This window comes from Macrotis lagotis, chromosome 6 (assembly GCF_037893015.1).
Source record: "Macrotis lagotis isolate mMagLag1 chromosome 6, bilby.v1.9.chrom.fasta, whole genome shotgun sequence".
In the NCBI taxonomy this organism is placed as follows: domain Eukaryota; kingdom Metazoa; phylum Chordata; class Mammalia; order Peramelemorphia; family Peramelidae; genus Macrotis; species Macrotis lagotis.
In genome coordinates, this window is record NC_133663.1 from 169,089,575 (window position 1) to 169,111,793 (window position 22,219).

The following is a 22,219-nucleotide window of genomic DNA, read 5'->3' on the forward strand; positions in this document are numbered from 1 at the left end:
GGTGAAACTGAGGCAGAGAGAGAGGATAAGTGACTTGCTCAGGGTCACATAGCTAATTTAAGTGTCTAATAATAATAATAATAATAATAATAATAATAATAATAATAGTAAATAATGTTTGTCCTTCATTTTTTTTAGGTTTTTTGCAAGGCAAATGGGGTTAAGTGGCTTGCCCAGGACCACACAGCTAGGTAATTATTATTAAGTGTATGAGGCCAGATTTGAACTCAGGTACTCCTAACTCCAGGGCTGGTGCTCTATCCACTGTACCACCTAGCCACCCCAGTGCCACCTAGCTGCCCCTTGTCCTTCATTTTCAAAGAAAACTAGGGAGATGGCAGGTGATGCCATGTCAATCAGAAGGAGTGATGTCATGACAAACAGAAGAATTGTATTTGAATGAAGAGGTGCTGCGCGAAGTCACCAGCCTCACCTTTCTCCTCCAGAGCCACCTGGGTCCAGTGGCCAGATATGACTGGAGATAGCCCTGGAAGTGAGGCAATCAGGGTTAAGTAACTTGTCCAAGGTCACACAGCTAGTAAGTGTCAGAGGCTGGATTCAAATTCCTGTTCTCCTGATTCCAAGACTGGTGTTCTATCACTGTGCCATCTAGCTACTCAATTTAAGTGTCTAAGGTCAGATCTGAATTCATGTTTTTCTGACTTTGGTCTCAGAGCTCTGTTGACCACTACTCTCTCAATAGTCTGTGGCATAAAACCAGTGTTGAATTATGCATGATAAAGGTCATAAGAGTATATACAGGTTTGCAAAGCACCTCCTTAGTCACTTAATCTAACTAGTTTAACTCTGTGGAAACTGAGAACAGTATATGGTTATGTCATGCAAAAGCTTGCACCAACTAGAGGATGGTTAAGATGTTATCAACTGCAAATAGAATTTAATGAGCATTCTGTGGCCATAATCCAATTCAGAGTGAATTAGTTTCCACCAGAGTACCAGAATTATTGAGCTCTCAGGAAGTCCTTCCAATATCATATTTGTTTCTTCTAATGATGCCTAAGAACTCCCCAGATTCAGTCTTACTCATCAGCCCCCACTAGCAACTAAATATATGTGATTTGTACAATCAATTTATTAAACACTCCATCAAGAAAAAAATGGATTTTACTTGGTTTTATTACTTCATGATTTGACAGCATGTACTCATCAGTGAGAGGTCTAAATATGGTTTGTATCATTTTTGATGGACTGGGCATAAGTTAAAGGGCCCTGAGACTGACTCCAAAAACTTCTTTGATGAACTCCATATTTTCTCTGGATTTGAAAACTTTGCTACCAAGGGAATTCTAAACTTACTGTGTCCAGAAGTATTTTGGGGGATATTCCAGCGAATAGTCTTAGATTTGTTCCCTGGAGTATCTGCTAGTGTGCAGGCATAAAAAAAAGGTTGGGTGTTTTTTCTCCTAAAATTAAAATAGTTATTATTTTCCTGCTGATGTTTTAAATTTGATTTAGGTTTATTTAAAGAATGCCATTCTAGATTTTCTAAATCAAAGTCATATACTTTCTCTTGTATTTTCTGTTTCTTTTTAGTCTCTGTAAAATTGCAAGAATGATCCATTTTCATAGCCTTCTCTTTGGGCAGTTCAACATTATGCTTCTTTTCATCTTTTTTGTCCAAACTTAGAATAATTTTCTCATTACTTTTTTTGCATCTCAGTCTGATGCTTGAGTCTTTTAGGGAAGCCAACGGATAGCTTAAATGACTCCATGTCTTCCTTGGAAGCCTCTCTTCTCTGAGTAATGAATTTGTCATGGATTGAGTTTCTAATGAGCTATCTGACAACAAATAAGGTGAATTAATTTTAGGGTGCAATTTCCTTTTTCTATGTTGATGAGTTTTATAGTAAGGTAGTGATATAAGGGAGTTTTGCCCTGCAGAAGCTTGATTATTTTGAGGAATTAAATTTCCTTTCTGGCAAACTGGCTTTGTTTTATTCTTGACTTGTTTTGTCTTGAATTTGTTCAAAGAACTGAATTCCTCTAACTTAAATGGAATGTCAAAATATATTTCCTTCTGATCCTGGCTTACAGGACCACCTTCTGATAAAGGTACATTTTCCCAGGATTTTTTAAAAGTCCTAAAGATCACAGTTGGTGTCTGGAAATGCATTTCTATATCTTCTTTTTCCTTGGAAGGAGGTGGAGAGTTCTTTAATTCAACAGATCCCTGGACGTTTTCCTCAATTTGAATGGAATCTTTAGACTTGGGAAAGGGGGCTTTTAAGTTATCACTATCAACATTTACTTCAGCTCCCTTCACTTTCTGAAGGTCAGATACTTTTGAGTCCACAGAGCTATCAATATTTGCTAGTGTAGCTTTTGGAGGACCAGGGGTAGTTTTGTTTATCTTTGGAGATGTTTTGAAACAGTCATTGAGTTTCTCTTCTTCTGGATGTTTTCTAGAGGAAGATTCACTATCTTTCTGTGTTAAACACTGAAAGTCAAGAACAGTGCTGGAGCAATTAAGAGAAAGGTTTTTTCCTGAATTTGTCCTGTTGTCCAATACTGTAGGAATGTCTTCAGAAGGCCAAAGTGATACTGTAAATGACCTCAGTGATTTTATAATTGATGGAGGCACTTTATAGGGGTTCTGCTTTTTGAAAGACATGTGTTCTTCTAATTTCTCTTTATCAATAGACAAGTGAATTTGACTTCCAACATCATTTACAGTCTTACATTTTTTATTAAGCTTAGGTCTAGGGGGAATAGCTACTGTGGGGGACAATGCCTCACCAGGAAGACCCAAGAGAAACATAAGATATTTGTGTTGTAAATTAAGAATTATTTGATGAAGACAATTGGGCTCCATAAATGGCAATTTTGTGCTCCTTGACTTTGTGATTTTATTAGTAGGATAAACTGAGTCTAATCGAGATTTTCTTTGGACCTGATTATTTACCATTTTAATGGATTCTTCCACTACTCCAGGAATCATATTCATTTTGACCTCTAATGTTTTCACTAAAAAATGTATAACAAGTTTTTTTAAATCATTGGTTGTGAATCTCTGGAAAACTAGAGGCAGCGATCCTCTCTTATTTTCAGCAGGCATATATAAAGACTTTTGATTTAACCTTAACTGCATATTGACCGCCACAGCTTGTTCAATGTTTTTATTGATGTAATTTGTGACATTTAATTTGTTAACAATCACTGCATTCATACTGCTGACAGGGAATAATTCTTTTGTTGCATTCTCACATTTTGTTAATTTTGAGGGAATACCACCTTTCTGTTCAGCTGCCATTTCTTCCAAATGACATGGCAAACTCCTCCTTGTTTCATCTTCAATGAACAGTGAAGAGATGACACTTTTCACAGTTTTTCCTTCTTCTGGACCACATATGTTTTTTGGAAGACTGGGGATAAAGCTTTGGGAAGGGGAACACATGAGTGAATTTGAAAAACCAAGTTTCTGTTTTTCACGGATGTGTGATTCTAATTTTTCCTTAACTTCTCTTTTAATAACTATCATATTTTTTTCAATATGTTTAGCCTTACATTTCTGATACATCATTGCAGATATTGGAGTTATAATCTTTGGAATGCTTTTCTTAAATGAATTCTGGTTATTAAAAGGGAGTCCAAAAAGAAACATCAGATATTTGTGCTTTAAGTTCATCTCTATGGAATCAACCTCTTCCTGAGGGATAAAGTTTAATTTTCTACATCTTGGAAATACTCGCCTATCACTGTGAGCTTCTTTTGAAATACATGGTATGATGAGAGAAGATAATTTTTGGTAAGATTCAATTACTATTTTATGGATCCTTCCCTGAATCAATTCAAGTACCTTTTTATGGAAATGAAAAATAAGATTTGCTTTTTCATTAGCAGTGAGCCTATCAAGAACAGAGTTAGAGGATAATTGTGATTTGACGTTCCCATCTACTACATTGTCTCCAGCCTTAAGAAAATTTTTCTTTCTTCCACCAGGGTGTGTAGAGACCATTTCTTCTGTGATATGTGCCATAATTTGCTCGTGACCCTCTTTCACAAGAAGTGTATCCTCCTTAGGAAGCTTCTCTGTTTTTCTATCAATTTCCAAGTTTCTCTTAGGAGGAATTTTTAGGCGAATCTCAAGGGAACTCTGCATTTCTCCACAGACTGGAGGAGAAAATGCTGTTTTTTTCACGTTTGGTGAAAATTGTGATATTTTTTTTTGAAGTGAAACAGGAATGGATGTGCTTCTAGGCTCCATAACACCTCTAGTTTTCATGTAGCGTTCAAGAGACTTTTTTGTTTCTTCAGGAATTGGAAGAGAAAATAATTTTTTTTTCAAATCCAATATGACTTCTACTGATTTCTTTTTAATGGAGCATGGACTATGAGCAGAAGCATCTATAGAATTTGAAACAGCTTCAGTGATATGAGACTCTAAGGACTTTATGATTTCATCACAAATCGGAGAACATACTGATTTTTTCACATCTTCTAGTGTTTGTATTGATTTTTTTTCAGGAGGAAGGGAAATAGATGAATCTGAAAGTTGACCAACTGCAGAATGTAAATTGTTCATGTCTGCTTTTCCTTGTACAGTTTTCATTTTCCTGGAGTTTTGACTGGGTGTAAAATTAAAGATAGATTCTAAAATATTTTTTGTTGTTTTATGGGTTCTAAGGGACTTTTTGACTTTTTCTTCACAATTTAAAGATAATGAATTTGATTCATCTGAAGGTGCATCACCAGATTTTGAAATGTGATCAGAAGACTTTGGAATGTTTTCAGAAACCAAATAAGCCACTGACTCTTTTACATTTTCTCCTGAGCAAGAATAAGGCTTGGAGGTAATGTTTGATTCTGAAGAGTCTTCAGATTTTGGCTGTTTCTCAAGAGATAAGTTGATTTCTTCACAAACTGGAACACAACACTCTGAACTGTTAACATCAATTACTGATTCTGCTGTGGTTGTCTTTAGATCTGTATTTGACTTTGCTAGATTTGAATCAATTTCATTTATTCCACAAAATTCAGAATTTTTTATTTCTGGAGATGGTATTACATTTTTAATGTCTTCCATTATTTGCATGTCCATTGTACCTGGACATGGATTGGACATGGTCGTGTTCCTACATTTTGAATCAATTTCAGTTTCTACTTTGGACTCAGACTGTTTGATTTCTTCACAAATTAGAGGAATACATACTGAATTATTATTGTCTTTCATTATTTTTACATATTTGATTTTAATTTTAGGGGAACTGAGAAAAGTGGTATGGATAGCTTGTAAAATATCTGTTGTTTTTATGTGACTCTCAAGTGATCCTTCGATTTCTTCAAAACTTGGAGGACATACTGATTTTTTTGATTTTTCCAAGGTTTCTTCTGATGTGTGTTTAAGTGAAGGTATACAGGACTTATCACTCTGAGATTTTGAAATTGTTATTGGTAAACAATTTTGGTCCTGCTGCTCCTCCTTATTGGTAGTGAAACATTCTTGCTGATTTGCATATTCTGTCTGGGTCATGCAATCTCTTGGGCCAACACACTCTACCTGCTGTGCCTTAATTAGTGATTCTTCTTCTTGGGAGGGTGCAGTTTGGAGACTGGAACCCCCTTTCAAGTCAAGTAGAGGTTCACTCTTGACTTTACTTAATGACACCTCTGCTTCTTGAGATTGATCTTGTATTATTTTGTCCACGTCTTCCCCTAATGCTTCTCTTTTCTTCTGTTTTTCACTTTGAAGTGGAGCAAAAATAGAACAGAGAAAAGATTTTAATACCACTCTTGGATGCAGAGTCTTCTGTAATTTAAGTCTTTTTCCAGATCTGGAACAGTCATACCCATACATGTTCGTTTTATTTGGTTCTTTCTTTCCCAGTAAATTTGACATTTCACAAGTCTTTGGGTCAATAGCATAATTTATTTTCTTTGTATCGTGTATTTTATTTGCCTTCTCAACTTGAAATGAAAACTTCTTGGGGGGAGAAATAGAATTCAAAACAGTTTGATGTGTATACTTGGTTTGGGGGGTAACTTGCTCTAAAGCAAGAAATTCTGTCTTAGTTGTATATGGTGGGCAAATGTTTTCTTTGTTGTTTGCTCTGATTATATCAGTGTCTTGGCTTTGTTGTGTTTTGTCATCTGAGTACTCTGAACTAAGTGTACAGGTATCTGCTGTTTTTTTAAATTCACATTTATTTTTCAATGATTGAGGCGTTTTCTGTGCATATATCTTCTCTGGTGACTTTTTGTTCTGTCCCTGTGAAGGAGGTTTGATTTTTGTGCCTCCTAACTTATCTACCCTTGTCCTTCCTCTATAATGACCAATATATGAGTTGGGCACAGAAACCCGTAGAGTTCTCAAGGCTGAATCTGGTAAGATGTTCCATAGATTCATTTCATAAATACTATATGTTTTTCCAATGTTACATTCCAATTTCCTTTTAGTAGCTAATGTACTATAATATGGGTTATTAAATAGGTGTGAAAATGGAGTTTTTTTTGCCTTGAGACTTATAATTCTGGGACGCATTGTACTTTTCAAGTTTGTTGAACACATTTCATTTTTGTACTTTCTTTGAGATGAGATAGATACACAAGTACTAGGCACTACTGAACACTCTTGCAGCTCTTCCTTTGAATTTAAAATGTTTAGATTCTTCATAATATTTAGTAAATGTGGATTTACTGCTTCATCACTTCTCAGAGATAAAATTGGTGGACTTTGATCTAAAAAGTTAGTTGTAAATTGTTCCTGCTTCTCATAATAAGAATTCTGGAACTTTGAAAACCCTTGGACTTTTACTGAAGTTTGGATATTTATGTTGTTTTGGATCTGATTACTATCTTGGTCCTGGTTTGGGATTTCAGTCTGGACTGAAACTTCAGATTGTGATGAAGCCTGAGAACGGACAAAAATTTTGGACCTGTTATCATCATAGCTATGAAATGATGACTCTGGGGTCATTTTCCCTCTTTTATGAGAAATTTTTTCAAATGGGTACAGCGGTGCTTGATTCAATTTGGCAAAGCTGGAGCTTTGATAAGTAGTTTTAATCTTTAATACAGGCTGAGATTTTGAAGGGATTTGATTTTTCAAATTCTCTTCTAGAAGCTTAATTTGGTTTCTAGGAAGATATAAATGAGCTGAAGGGCATGGTGTCCAGTCTAGGTCATCATTTTCTACTGTTATCTTGGATTTTCTGAAAAAGTTATGATCAGAAGAAAATCGTACATTCTTATTTTTATTTACACGCATTTTCCTTACTGGTAATAATTTTCTTGATGAAGTGGAGTTTAGTGGAGATTCAAACATAACATGAGAAAATCTCCCATGGTTTGGAGGGGGCTTTCTCTGTACTAAATTTAAAACCGAAGGAGATGAAATAGCTTCACTTGAAAATGACAGTCGACTTCCACTCACACTTGGCCAACTTAATTGACTTTCACTAGTCCCAGACCATGTATTATATGAACCTGAAAGCATTTCATTGATGATGGCTTCTGTATTCTGGGGGTCAAGTGAAGAAAGAAGTTGATTTTTTGATAAAGCTCCAAATCTATAAGAAAATACAGAATGTGTACATAGAGTCACATGGCACATCTTTCTAATCTAGGTATGCTCTGATTAAGGAAAAAACTATGAAAGTAACAAATTTACAAAATAACTAAAGCATGAAGCTAAGCTACATTACACAAGAATTTGTTATTCAATCAACAAATCAGTTGATTAGGTGAAAGGAATTATTTTTATAAATTTTCAAGAATTTATTTTCCCCCTACCAAGATTGTAAGGTTTAAAAAACAAACAAACCAGGATCTGTATCAATCTATGGTTGTTGAGAATATGGCAATCCAGCATGGTGCAGTAAAATCAAATTAAGAGTTTGACTTTGACTCAGTTTTAATTTATATTTCAATTTGGAGTTTTGATAGAATTTTATTTTTCAGATTATATTCCAGAAGCCTACTGTATGGCCTACTAGTAAAAAGAGGATGTTGAATATTTTATATTATATCATTTTTGCCATTCATATCATCCTGATCTTTGTTCATGTTTTGGCTTTATTATACTGTTAATTACCCTGGGTAATTCATTTCACTACTCTTAGTCTCAATTTTCTCATCAGTAAATTGGAAATAATAATACTTATACTACTTATTTCCAGAAATCTTGTTTTTGATTACTTTTTGTTAAAGCACTACATAAACATGAATGAGCTATTGTTATTGTTGAGTCATTTCAGTTGTGTCTGACTTTCTGTGACAACATTTGAGGTTTTCTTGGAAAAGACATTAGAATGGTTTGCCATTTCCTTCTTCAGCTCATTTTTACAGAGGAGGACACTAAAACAAACAGGGTAAAATGACTTGCCCAGGTTTACAAGTTAGTGTCTAAGATCATATTTGAACTCAGGTCTTCCTGACTCTAGGTCTGGTGCTCTTTCTGCTGCTTCAGAGCACATAAGTTCAAATCCACACTCTAGTACATAAATGTCAAAATTTTCTCAAAATTTTACAACTACTAAGTCAAAGAGTTAATAATCTTAATTCCTCTGATTCTAAAATCAGTGTATTTCTTATTACACCAATAAAAGAGTTGGCATGTCAAATACTAATCATTCATTAAAACAAGATCCTTAGAGATCTCTCAAAACCACCAATGGATAGATTAAATGAATGCTAGACTACTAAACTAGTTTGAGTGATTGCATAAAGTGGAAAAATAACAAAATGTTCAAATTTGAACTCCCTAATTGAGTTGGTCTCTGCCTCCAATCAAATCAATTTAAATTAGTACTATAATCTAATATTCTACAAATTTCAGAAATGATACAGATGACAGTTCTCTCAACACAGGGAGTTTACATATAAATGTTTCAGATTTTTTTTTAAAGTCCTAAATGTAAGACAGGTAAGGTATTTTTCTAACTCCACTAAACATGAGAAGAAATGGTAATAATAGCATTTTATTGAAATTTAAGGTTTATTAAAGACACATTGCCTTGAATCATATCTGATGAATGTTAAGTAGGCATGAGTAGCATGCCTACTTAATATAAAGAATGACCTCAGCAAGTTAAATCACTGGGCAAATGCAATTAGACAATTATAGAGTAGCCTATTTAAAAAAGAACAGATTATAGAAATATAGGAGAACTAACATGATTACAATATTGTACTTAGATTCAGAAGAGATGTAGATTCAAATCCTGCCTCTGATGTTTATTAACTGAATGAATACAGGCTAATTATAAACTCTCTCAGAACTTCAGTTTTCTTATCTGTAAAATGCAGATAATACTAATTATACCCATATTTCTTTTTTGTTACAAAATTGTTTGTAAAGATTGTATGAGAAAAGGTAGGTAAACTGGTTTACAGATCTTTAAAGAGCTATATAAAAATGCCATTTGTTAGAAGATAGGGATAGTTTGCCTAAGTTGACCATAAAAATATGAATACAGAAAGACTAGGCAATGGGATCATATAAACTAATGAAGACTTTGAGAGTCTGCTGAGCTTGTCACTCCATCCTCAAAATCTGGGAAGATAGTTAGGACTGTCTTACAAACTTTCACTTTTTGAAGAGGCCAAATTTACTGCCAGACTCCTCCATCAAGGTCATTAATGTCAGATATCTCCAGGGGACTTACAATATGTAAACAATGCTTTGAGACAATATAACACTTAAGACCTAATCAAAGTCTCTAAACTGAGGACCTTCTACATATTATATGATTTTTTTAAATTATATGGGGATGGCTAGGTGGCACAGTGGATAGAGCACCGACCCTGGAGCGAGGAGTAACTGAGTTCAAATCCGACCTCAGACACTTAATAATTACCTAGCTGTGTGGCCTTGGGCAAGCCACTTAACCCCATTTGCCTTGCAAAAATCTAAAAAAAAATTACATTGCATTCCAAAATAGTCAAGGGAAATAATAAATTTATATTTCCTTTTATAATGTTTTATTTGAACTTTCCATTACTTCAGATTGGGTTTTAAAATTTTATATACTGTTTTAAAATTATATATGCCTTTGTCAGTGATATTGTTAGAAAATATCTCAGTACAAGGAGATTGTGTATAAATGTTTTAGATAGTAAGAGAGGAAAAGAAAGGAAAGAGGGAAAAAAAAGAACCCCACTAATAAAAGGTAGTATATCCTACTTCTAACTCCCTTAATCTGTTAGAATTTCCATGACAGGTATCATAACTAGGCAAAGAACATATGAAGTTAGGTAGCCAAGACTTTCTCAAGACTAAGGGGAAATAATGTCATAAGATAGAGAGGCAGAAGGCCTAGGGAGAATGAGTTTCTAAGTTTACCAGGCTAAGAAAGCAATGCATCCAAAGAGAAATCCAGGAAGCAGATTAAAGCATAAAACGCAGAATCATCTGGACTTGGTTCTTTTGCTTCGTTATTGGAGAAAACCAAAATGACATCACTATGTTTAAGGCAAATTACAGTGTGCCAACTGTGGCTGATCAGACCAATATGAGCTCAGAATGCTCTACCACAGGTCGGGCACAAATAGTCCATGGGAACTTTGTGCAGTGGCATATAAAACTAGAATGATTCAGAGAAGATTAGCAGGACCCTTGAGCAAGTATGGTACACAAATTCCTGAAGCATTCCATATTAGTTGGAGTGATAGTTCTAAAACAGAGATTCTTAACCTGAGGTACACAGAAACCCAAGAATTTAGTGGACAGATTTCAAGGCATCTGAAAAACTTACATGGGTACAAATACATCTTTAGTGTCACTAATCACTAAGCAAAACTTATCATTTCCTTCAATTATAAATGTAGGTAACAAACATTAACCTGAGTAATAAACTAGGGGCGGCTAAGTGGCGTAGTAGATAAAGCACTGGCGTTGGAGTCAGGAGTACCTGGGTTCAAATCCAGTCTCAGACACTTAATTACCTAGCTGTGTGGCCTTGGGCAAGCCACTTAACCTCATTTGCCTTGCAAAAAACCTGAGTAATAAACTGCCAAAAAGTAGAGTGGGATGATCAGAGACAAAGAAGACTTCTTGGCTGCTAAAGGTGCCTTTTGAGGACCCCTTACCTATGTGATTCTTCCAATTCCATTCCTCCTGTTTTTTAAAGACCCAAACTAGTTAACAGCTAGACTGACTCCCTGTTGTCTTTCTAAGAAGTTAGAGACACTTCATTCTGACCATTAAAAAAGAATTGCTCTGTAAAGTAGTAGTAATGGGAAACAAGAAAAAGTGATCATGCCATCTTAGAATTGATACTAGCAATGAAAAGTAATGCACAGATAAGCATCCAAAATCTTTAAAATGTTTAGGAAAAAGATACCCATGATTCTATATTACACATTTGAGCCTCTAAGAGAATTAGGAGTTTTTAGAAAACAAAATTCTGACAATGTCATCACAAATAATATCAAAGAAGAAAAGGAGAGTCCATTTTAAAAAATCAAAGTATTCATTTTGAATATTAAGACCATATTAATACAAGAAATAAGATAAAACAAATGTAACATGTATAAAATTAAATGGAAATAGTTTGAATTCACTAATTAAAAATCAAAGATTTAAAATTTGCACTTTAATTTGCCTGATCACAAAGGAAACTGCACCTCACATATCAAGGGACACCTGGAAATTTTGCCCAGACCCTCACTGGCTTAATGCACTAGAGGAATCATGGAAGAGTTTTCAAGCAGGCATTCTAGTTTCTCACCTGAAGAGGAGGGGTTGGTTTCTAGCTGGACCCAGTTCCTAAATACCTGTGAGAAGAATTCCAAGTTATCTGGAAAGACAGGGACCAGGCTTTTTTCTGAAATGAAAACTATTTTCTTTGCCTTTTTCCATCAGTGCCTTTGGGTTGGGGAAGCCCATTTTCAGATTTAAGGCCTTTGGTGAGAACTCAGTAAGCAACAACATGGTTGTTTTCACTTGTTTTATATAACTCAGCAAGTGGAGACAATTATGATTTTTGCTTACATGTGCAGGATTGTTTAAATCTGTGCCACACTGACTGATTTCTCTTTAGCCTTTAGAAAACAATAGAAAAGGCTGCTTATGCCTCCCCAGGACTTCAGAGGACTGTTCTGGATTGGGGAAAGAAACATAGCATGCCAAATGCACTTGTCAATTGACCTAAATAGCAAATTTTATAAGGGAGGAGAATGTAAGGGGGAATTGGTCAGTGAGGATCCAGTTCTGAAAGCATGTAGTTTTTGGTAAGACTGCTTCTGGTTGAGGCAGCTAGGTGGCGCAGTGGATAAAGCACCAGCCCTGGAGTCAGGAGTACCTGGGTTCAAATCCCGTCTCAGACACTTATTACCTAGCTAAGCGGCCTTGGGCAAGCCACTTAACCCCGTTTGCCTTGAAAAACCTATTAAAAAAAAGACTGCTTCTGGATGTTCCCCCCAGATATCCCATGGTCAGGGGGAAATCTCTTCTCCCTTCTTCCTTCACAGTCTCAATTTGTGTTTCTCTCTTCTCCAAAAAAGACACTTAGATTATCAAATAACATCTTCCTCTGCATCACAGGGCTATCCAGAATATTGTCAAATACACAAAAAGTGCCTCTCCACTTCAAAACACATTCAGTGTTTTGTAACTGTTTCCTGTGTGCTTATTATATGATGAAAAATAGCCTTTGAATTGACCACTGAACTGGAGCTGAGTATGCATGCAAATGGCTCTAAAGCAGATATGACCAGTTGGTTATCAGGTATAAGGATTGTTCCTTGAGTTGCAGATTGATAAAAATGGTGAGGTCTGTGGGAGGTGTTGAGCTTCTTAACGAAAAACAAAGAGTGACCTGGATAACATGGAATTTTATTTTGCTTGACTATGTATAACTGTTACAAAGGTTTTTTTTTTCTTTTTTTCAATTGGAGGAAAGATAGAAGTGAAAGTAAATACTTATGAGCTGAACATTTTTTTTAAATCAAAAAGTGACTTAGCTTTTTGATGATAGCACCAAGAGTCTGGAAAGGGCAATAAAATCAAATGGTGTGAATTCCAAAGGAGATGAGGTTGAAGATGTGATATCTAGCTGAATGACAAAAGCAGAGGAAGGGCATGGAAGTGGCAATGGAATGGTACCCAAAGGACAAACTCTGCATATCCTTTGACAGATTACTAATCAGTTTGTAACCCAGTTCAGAATAAAGGGGAAAGAATCTGCATGTACAAAAATATTTATGGCAACTCTTTTTGTGGTGACAATGAATTGGAAATTGAGGGGATGACCATTAATTGGGGAATGGCTGAACAAGTTATGTTATATGAATGTAATGTAATGCTATTTTGCTATAAGAAATGATGAGCAGAAAAACCTAGAGAGTCTTAAGTGAACTGATGCTGAGAGAAGTGAGCAGAACCAGAGAACATTGTACACAGTAACAGTAACTTTGTACAATAATTAATTAGGATTGATTTAGCGCTTCTCAACAATACAGCAATTCAAGACAATTTCAAAAGACTCATGATGGAAAAACCATGTCCAGAGGAAGAATTATGGAGTCTGAATGCAGGTCAAAGAATACTATTTTCCCCTTTTTTGGCTTTTTTTCTTTCTTGTGATTTTTCCTTTTTTTTGTTCTGATTCTTCTTCCACAACAAGACTAATGTGGAAATATGTTTAACGTGATTAGACATGTAAACCTATATCAGATTGCTTAATGTCTTGGTAAGGAGGGAGGAAAGAAAGAAAGAAAATTTTGGAACTCAAAATCTTACAGAAATGAATATTGAAAACTATCTTTATAGATAATTTTAAAAATAAAAATAAGTTTTCAAAAAAAGAGACCTAGGTCTTATACTAAAAAAATACTTCTATCCCACCATGATCAGAACTAATCTGCAGTATTGTTTCAGTTCTGAGTAAACATATTTTAGGAAGAACATGTATATGCTAGAAAATGGAAAGATAGGAACTAGGTTAAGTGAAAGATCTGTGAATAGTTTGTGAAAATTGATTGAATGAATAGGAATGACTAGCCTAGAAAAGACAAAATTCAGGTTTATCAAGAAATTAGTTTTGGTTTGCTTGTTGCCAGAAAGCAGAACTAGGATGAGTGGGTAGAAGTTTCAAAATGGGTAGATTTAGAATTTAAAAAAAATCAGTGTAACATACTACTTCAGAAACTGTTGAAAAAGTAATGGTTCTACAAATAAATATAGTGCTTTTAGTTAAAAAAAAAGTAAATAGACTGCTTTTTTAAAGTTGCAGTGGTGCCACAAAGGTTGTATCCTTACAATTGCTATTCCTCATATTATAACCATTTTTTTAATTACATCCCTAAACATCTTAGAATTGAAAACCTTTTCTGAAAATAAAAAAATGAATAAAATTTGACAAAGATTGGCTAATGTAGCTTAATGCCAAGATGTTTCACTTACCTTCTTTCTGGAGGTAATTGAGTACATGGCCAGTTCTCTATAGGCAAATAGGGGAAAAATCAATTAATAAGATAGCTCAATTAGGGTATGTTTTATATCAAATAGGAAGTTGTCAAAATGGCACTATATTTACCATATCCCAAGTTTTTCAGGAAAGGATTTTCTTCCTCCTATTTTAAAGAAGAAAGTGATGAGTTAGAAAAGTAAACCAATGTGCTTTTCTATTTTTATATGAAGTTGGTGGACTTGAAAGGGGTAGGAGCAAGCTGCCTATTAGTGATAGATTCAAAATAAGTATATCAGCAAAAAGTGACAAAAATAACCAAGATTTCTGACTTGGATGTTTAATCAAATTGGAGACAACAAAATAAACCTCCTCTCCTTAAATTCACCACATTGACTCTTACCTCCAAAGAATCTGAGCTGCTTTCCCTCTGGATATTTCCTTTTGAACTCTTTTTCTGACAAGTCCTACAAAGTTCCAGGAAGAGTAGCTCAAAAGAAACGACCAGGAAGGTTATGACAAAAACAACTTTCCAGTCATAGACAGAACCCCAGGACTCAAGATAGTCCCATAATATATCAAATGCTTCTTCTTCCATTATTGTTATCTCTCCTCCCTAAACTCAACAATATCAGCTTTTTAGAGTAATATAATATAATAGTTTGGGGATGATGTTCCATTCTTAAATCCTCAAATTAGAATGCCCCCAAACACTCATAGTTGGAATAGCCAATTTTTCATAACCACAGTCAGTGCTCTGACAGGGAAGTATCACTACATCTATTATGCTATCAAGTCTAGCAGTGATTGGTCTTGGCCTTGGTTGTAGTATGAAACGTGTCATAGTGGGTCTAAATATGATATGAGCTCAGGCTCATATCAAATGAGTCTAACTACCAAGAGACACATTCAGGACCATTAGTCCCCTAATCTATTAAAACCTAGAAGATCTAGAAAAATAAACCCTACTGATTTCGGAAAGTATCATAAAACTTGTCTTGTTTTCAGTCATGTCTCTATTCTTTGTGACCGTATTTAGAATTTTCTTGGCAAAGAACTAGAGTGGTTGACTATTTCCTTCTTCAGTTCATTTTATAGATGAAGAAACTGAGACAAACAGGGTTAAGTGACTTATCCAGAGTCACCCAACTAGTAAATTCTGGAGCTGGATCTGAAGTCAGATCTTGATTTCAAGCCTGGAACTCTATCCATTGTGCCATTTATTTGCCTTTTACAAATTTTCATGATTCCCCTTTAGGGTTTTTTTGGCAAAGATACTGGAGTGGTCTGTAATTTCCTTTTTTCCACTTAACCTTTAGAGGTTGAGTGACTTGTATAAGGGTCATAGAGTTAATAAGCACCTGAAGTCAATCATTCTTTAAATTGACTAACAAGCATTTATTAAACAAAAAATTCTGGGAATATAAAGTCAAAAATAAAATGACCCAAGCTTCAAGCAGATTAAATCCTATAAGAATAAAGAATTAGATCTAGAAAGTATGTTAAAGTACTCTTAGTTTTACCATTTCATTTAGTTGAAATTTAAAAGGTCACCCAGGTATCAACTGTCAAAACTGAGGGAAACAATTTTTAGGAGCAACCATTCTCTTGCCAAATCCTAAAAAGCTTCTATAGGTAGAAATTGTGTTTTTTTGTTGTTAATTATTTAACTGTTGAGAACCTATTAAAAGAATTTAAAGGGATTATTTGTATGTTGTCTTTTGATGAGTTGCTTCAGTCATATCTGACTTTTTGTAACCTTATTTTGAGTTTTCTTTCTTTTGGGGGCGGGGAGATTTGAAAGGCAGTGGGGTTAAGTGATTTGCCCAAGGTCATACAGCTAGGTAATTATTAAGTGTCTTGAGTTCAAATTTGAACTCAGGTCCTCTTAACTCCAGGGCCTACCCACTATGCCACCTAGCTGCCTTCTATTTTGAGTTTTCTTGGCAAAGATACTGAATGGTTTGCCATTTCATAGATGATGAACTGAGGCAAAGAAGATTATAGTCACTTACCCAGGGCCAGATTTGAACTCCTGAAGGTGAGTCTTCCTGATTTCAAGTCCAGTGCTCCATTCAATGTGCAACCTAGCTGCTCTCTGTATTTTGTTTGACTGTGGTATTGTAGAGTTAGGCTCGGAAATTGGGATTCCTGCATGCACTTTCAGGCTCAGATACTTTCTAGATATGGGAACCCTACATGGCTGTTTTTTTTTAACTTTGCTGAGAGTCATGTTCCTTCTCTATAAACAGGGTCACATAAAATTCACCACAGACCTTGAAGAATTGTTAGGAGGAAGCTGTAAGCCACAAAGTTCTATAAATGTGAGCTATTGTGCATTAATTTTGTCATCAATTCTCCAGTAGTATGGTCAATATGGTGCAATGGAATGGACACTGGAAATGGAATCAGAGGATTATGAACCCATTATTAATTTCTATCTGTGTGATCTTGGGAAGTTCCTCAAATCTAGAACAAAAAAGTTGGACTAGATTACCTTTAAGATCTCTTCCAGTTCTAAAATCTAGGTTCCTAAGGACTAAATACTGATTTGTAGACATGGCTATTGTTTGAAGAAAATGATGATTTCTAGTTCTGTCTCTTACAGACTACAAGGAAACATTAGTTAACATCATCATCATCATCATCATAATAACAACAATAATAATAAAAATAAAAATAATAATGATAATAATCTTCCTTAGTAAAATCTTGAGCCAAATTGAATTCTTATAATTGTGGAATGGCTAAAAAATATTAGTAGGAAGCTACAGGAAGTCATGAAATCCTGATTATTAAGTTCATTACAAATTTGTTTCCTGATCTCAATTGGACCCTCACTGGCTCAAGGAGGCAAGTTTTCCATTCAATTAGTCCATAAATATTTATTAAGCACCTATTAAGTGTCTCATACTGTGCTAAATGCTGGAGCTATAAAAAAGAGTGAAAAGCCCTCAAGAAGTTTACAATCTAATGGGAGAAACAACATGCAAATAAATATATAAACAAATATATGCATATATACATACATATATAAATATAATATATATAATACTATAAATACATACTATAGATATATATAAAATATATATACAAAATAAATAGGAAATAATTAGAATAAAGAGGGGTTGTAGAAGGATTCCTGTAAAAGATGCAATTTCAGTTGTCTTCAAAGTTCAATAGGAGGAGGAAGAAGAAAGAGGAAGAATATTTTAAGGCTGGGTGACAGTGAAAGAAAATCCCTGGAGGTGAGAGCTAGTTTATGGAACAGCCAAGAAGTATACTCTTGCCTAACTGATTTTCTTTCACACTTAAGAGTGACTGTTCTAGGTGCTCTAGTCTTTTCTCAAGTCTCCCTAAGCACTTTATGTCTGCACTATTCAGTTGAGGAGCTCACTTCATACTTCACTGAAAAAGCTGAGGTCATATAAGTATTCTGTCTTCTCACCTTCTCATATGCATCCACCTGACATCATCACTCATTATCTCTTGTATTTCTATCTTTCTTCCAAATCTTGACCCTCTATGTGTACCTTTGATTCTACCACCTCTCATCTTCTCTAGAAAATTGCTCCCATTCTTTTTTCTTCAGTCTCTCCCAATTGAGTGGCTCCTTCCCTGTGGCCTATGAAAATACCCATGTCATTCCTCCTACCCCATGCTTAAAAAATTCCTCACTTGATCCTCCCATTCCTTTTACCTCTATCCCTTTATGGCTCCTCCCCTTCTTGCTGAAGTGCCTTGAGAAAGCCATTATAGGACTTCTGACCAAGATGACTGAGAGAAGACAGGCACAGTTCTAAAGTCTCCTGAACTTTCTCCATCTATCATATGAAACAAAACTCTCTTAACAGAAATCTGATCCACAAAAACCAGAAAGAAAAGCCAGGATAAAGAACATCTACCTCAGAATTTGTCTCCTGCAGCAGCATTAGAGGAATTCAGGCAGGTGAGTCTGGGCTCAGCTCAGTCCCAGATCAGCCAGATTAGCAGCTGAATTAGAGCAGGGGAGTGTGAGGACCTGATATAACAGCAGTGGGCTACACAGCAGGGGCTTGAGTCAACTAGGGAGCTTGGTACTGTCCCTCTGGAGCATGCTGACAGGGCTCGGGGGAGAGTTCCAGTGGAGGAGAGCTGCAGACACCATCGCTGGGCTCCTCTGGTCTGAGGAACTCTGAGTCCACACCTCCATTGTGGCTGAGGCCTCTTCCCAGAACAAACAATTGCAGACTACTTCTGCCTCAGACACAGGTGTGTGAGCAGAAGAACCAGCCCAGCTGAAAATAGGGAGAGGAATGACCTCACCCCAGGGTAAAGCCCACCATTGACTGAAGGCAAAAGAATTCAATAGCTACAACTCCTTCCTTCAAGCAAAGGGAGAAGGCCTCAATCAAGGTCACAGACACTCCAGAGAAAGCAACCAGCACCTTCTACTGGCCAGCCAGAGAAATTGCATTCAGTGAGTAAAGCCTCTAGTGATCCCAAACCCCTGTGAATCAGCCCCTCCCCAACTCAAGGTCTTAGCAAAATGAGGAAGGGTCAGCAGAAAGGTGGAGCCATAGAAAAATTCTTGGAAGGAAAAGACCCTAATTCAGAGAGATCTAGAACCTCTGAGAAGAATACAATCTGGTTTTCAGCACAGAAAGACTTGCTTGAAGAAATAAGGAAGGAGTTTAAAAATCAACTGGAAAATTTGGGAGAGACAAATGAATACCTTGCAACAAGAAAACAAATCCTTAGAAAATACAATTAGACAAATACAAAGGAGAATAAGTCTCTCAGATCCTCAATAGGACAAATACAAAATGAGAATAAATCTTTCAGATCCTCAATTGGGCAAATACAAAATGAAAATAATTCTCTCAGATCCTCAATTGGGCAAATGCAAAAAGAAAATAATTCTCTCAAAACCTCAATTGGTCAAATGGAAAGCTCTTTCAAAAGTAGAATTGACCAATTGGAAAAGGAGTTGCAAAAGGTTAATGAAGAAAACTTCTCCCTAAAAAAAAAAAGAATGGAGTCTGCAGAAACTAATGACTCCATGAGACAGCAAGAACCAGTTAAACAAAATCAAAAATAGAAAAAATAGAAGAAAATGTAAAATAACTCATCAGCAAAACCACTGACCTTGAGAAAAGATCGAGGAGGGACAACCTGAGAATTATTGGACTTCCTGAAAACATTGATGAGAAAAAAAGCCTGGACTTAATATTACAGCATCTAGTGATAGAAAACTGCCCTGATATCATGGAACCAGGGAGCAAAGTAATTATTGAAAGAATACATCGATCCCTTCCAGAAAAAGATCCTAAAATGAAAACACCTAGGAATGTTGTGGCTAAATTCCAGAACTATCAGATAAAAGAGAAAATCCTGAGAGCAGCCAGAAAGAAACAATTTGAATATCAAGGAGCCACAGTAAGGATTACACAGGACCTGGCTGCATCAACATTAAGAGATTGAAGGGCCTGGAACAAGATATTTAGAAGAGCAAAGGAGCTTGGAATGCAGCCAAGAATCCACTATTCCAAAAAGCTGAGCCTTCTCTTCTAGGGAAAAAGATGTAGATTTAATGAAATGGAAGAATTCCAAAAATTCCTGATGAAAAGACCAGAGCTAAATAGAAAATTTGGACATCAAACAGAAGGTTCAAGAGACACATGAAAAGGTAAAAAAAAACCCCAAGCAAACAGGGGGTGGTAAAAGAAAAAAACCCCCTACAATACAATAAGTTGAAACTGGCTATATCCCAGCATGGGGAAAAAGATTCTCACAAATCTTGAGAATTGTAACTCTAACAGAGAGAATATACCTAGCCAGAAATGATGAACATTCATGATCTATCCATGAGACTGCTATCTAATGGGATGTAACTGGCTTTAATCCCACTTGGGAGAAAGACTAATAACTCTCAAGAATTTTAACTCTATTAGATAGAATGTACTTAGCTAGAAGTGACAGATACTCAGAATTTTCTATGACTCAGATAGAATGATCTAAAAAACACTAGCTCCTTAAAAAGGGGGACAGGAAAGAGACAGGAGGAGGGAAGGGATTGAATGGGGGTAAGTCTCATTACACTAAGAGATACAAAATACCTATGGTAATAGAGGGGAAGAAGGGAGGAGATGAGAAACACCTGGATCTTCTCATCTGACTTGGCTTAAAGTCAACCTACACATACTTAGTTAACTTATAAAACATCTAACCTTTTAAGTATTAAAAGGGGAAAAGGGGAGGGGGGAAGGAGAAATGGAGGGGGAGTGGGGGGAAAAGTGGAACTAACAAAAGGAAGGGAAGGGAAAAGGGAGAAAGGGAAAGGGGAAAGAAAGGGAAGGGGGTGATATAGGAGGGCAAACCCACTGAAGGGGGTGGTCCTCAGAAACAAAATATTGGGGAATTCTGATAAGGGGGAGAAGGGGGAAAATACAAACAGAGGGAAGATAGCATGAAGGACAGTAAAGAATTAGTAATCATAACTTTGAATGTGAATGGGATGAACTCTCCCTCAAAACTAAGTTAATAGCAGAGTGCATTAAAAACCAGAATCCTACAATATGCTGCTTACAAGAAACTCATTTGAAGCAGAGAGATGCATATAGAGTAAAGGTAAAAGGTTGGAACAAAATATATTTTGCTTCAGCTGAAGTAAAAAAAAAGCAGGGGTAGCAATCCTTATCTAAGAAAAAGCAGCAGCAAAAATAGATAGCATTAAAAGAGATAAGGAAGGAAACTTTATTCTCCTAAAAGGTACCATAGACAATAAAATGATTTCAATACTGAATAGATATGCACCCAATGGGATAGCATCCAAATTCTTAGAGGAGAAGCTGAAAGAACTACAGGAAGACATAGACCACAAAACTCTACTCGTGAGAGACCTCAACCTCTTGATCTCAGATCTAATATAAATAGAATCATAGAATTAACAAGAAAGAAGTTAAAGAGGTAAATAGATTGTTAGAAAAACTACATATGGTAGAATTATGGAGGAAATTGAATGGGTATAGAAAGGAATATAGATTTTTTTTCCTGCAGTACATGGAACTTACATAAAAATTGACCATACTAGGACATAAAAACCTAATGATCAACTGCAGAAAGGCAGAAATAGTGAACACATCTTTCTCAAATCACAATGCAATAAAAGTCATACAAAATATTGGGCCAAGGAGATATAGACCCACAACAAATTGGAAACTGAATAACCTCATTTTACAGAATGAGTCGACCAAAAAACGAATTATAGAAAGAATTAACCATTTTATCCTAGATAATGACAATAGTGAAACAACATACCTAAGCCTATGGAATTCATTCAAAGAGACTCTCAGGGGATATATGATAGCTTTAAAAGCTTACATGAATAAATTGGAGAAAGAGGAAATCAATGAACTAAATATGCAACTAAAAAATAGAGAAAGAACAAATCAAAAATCCTCAATTAAATACCAAATTATAAATTCTAAAAATTAAAGGAGAAATTAATAAAATAGAAAGCAAAAAAAACTATTGAATTAATAAATAAAACCAAAAGTTAGTATTATGAAAAAAACAATAAAATTCATAAACCTCTGGTCAATTTGATTTTAAAAAAAGAAGAAAACCAAATTGCTAGTATCATAAATGAAAATGGTGAACTCACCACCAATGAGGAGGAAATTAAAGTAATAATTCAAAATTATTTTGCCCAACTCTATGCCAATAAATTTGATAATCTAAGTGAAGTGGATGAATATTTACAAAAATATAAGTTACTGAGGTTAAATGAATAGTAGATTAAATACCTAAACAGCCCTATTTCAGAAAAAGAAATTCAACAAGCCATCATTGAACTCCCTAAGAAAAAATCT

At 35.4% G+C, this 22,219-nt stretch overlaps 1 protein-coding gene and 1 pseudogene across 1 annotated transcript; one reads left to right on the top strand and one right to left on the bottom strand.

Annotated features, from left to right (window-relative positions):
- Positions 1-1,119: 1,119 nt before the first annotated feature.
- CCDC168 (coiled-coil domain containing 168) lies at positions 1,120-15,143 on the bottom strand. Its single transcript, XM_074191983.1, has 4 exons — positions 14,770-15,143; positions 14,496-14,532; positions 14,363-14,399; positions 1,120-7,526 (listed from the first exon to the last, which is right to left on the bottom strand). The coding sequence occupies exons 1-4, from the start codon at positions 14,962-14,964 to the stop codon at positions 1,196-1,198; spliced, it is 6,600 nt and encodes a 2,199-aa protein (XP_074048084.1). The 5' UTR covers positions 14,965-15,143; the 3' UTR covers positions 1,120-1,195.
- On the top strand, positions 10,519-10,618 carry LOC141492385 (U6 spliceosomal RNA; annotated as a pseudogene).
- Positions 15,144-22,219: the final 7,076 nt, after the last annotated feature.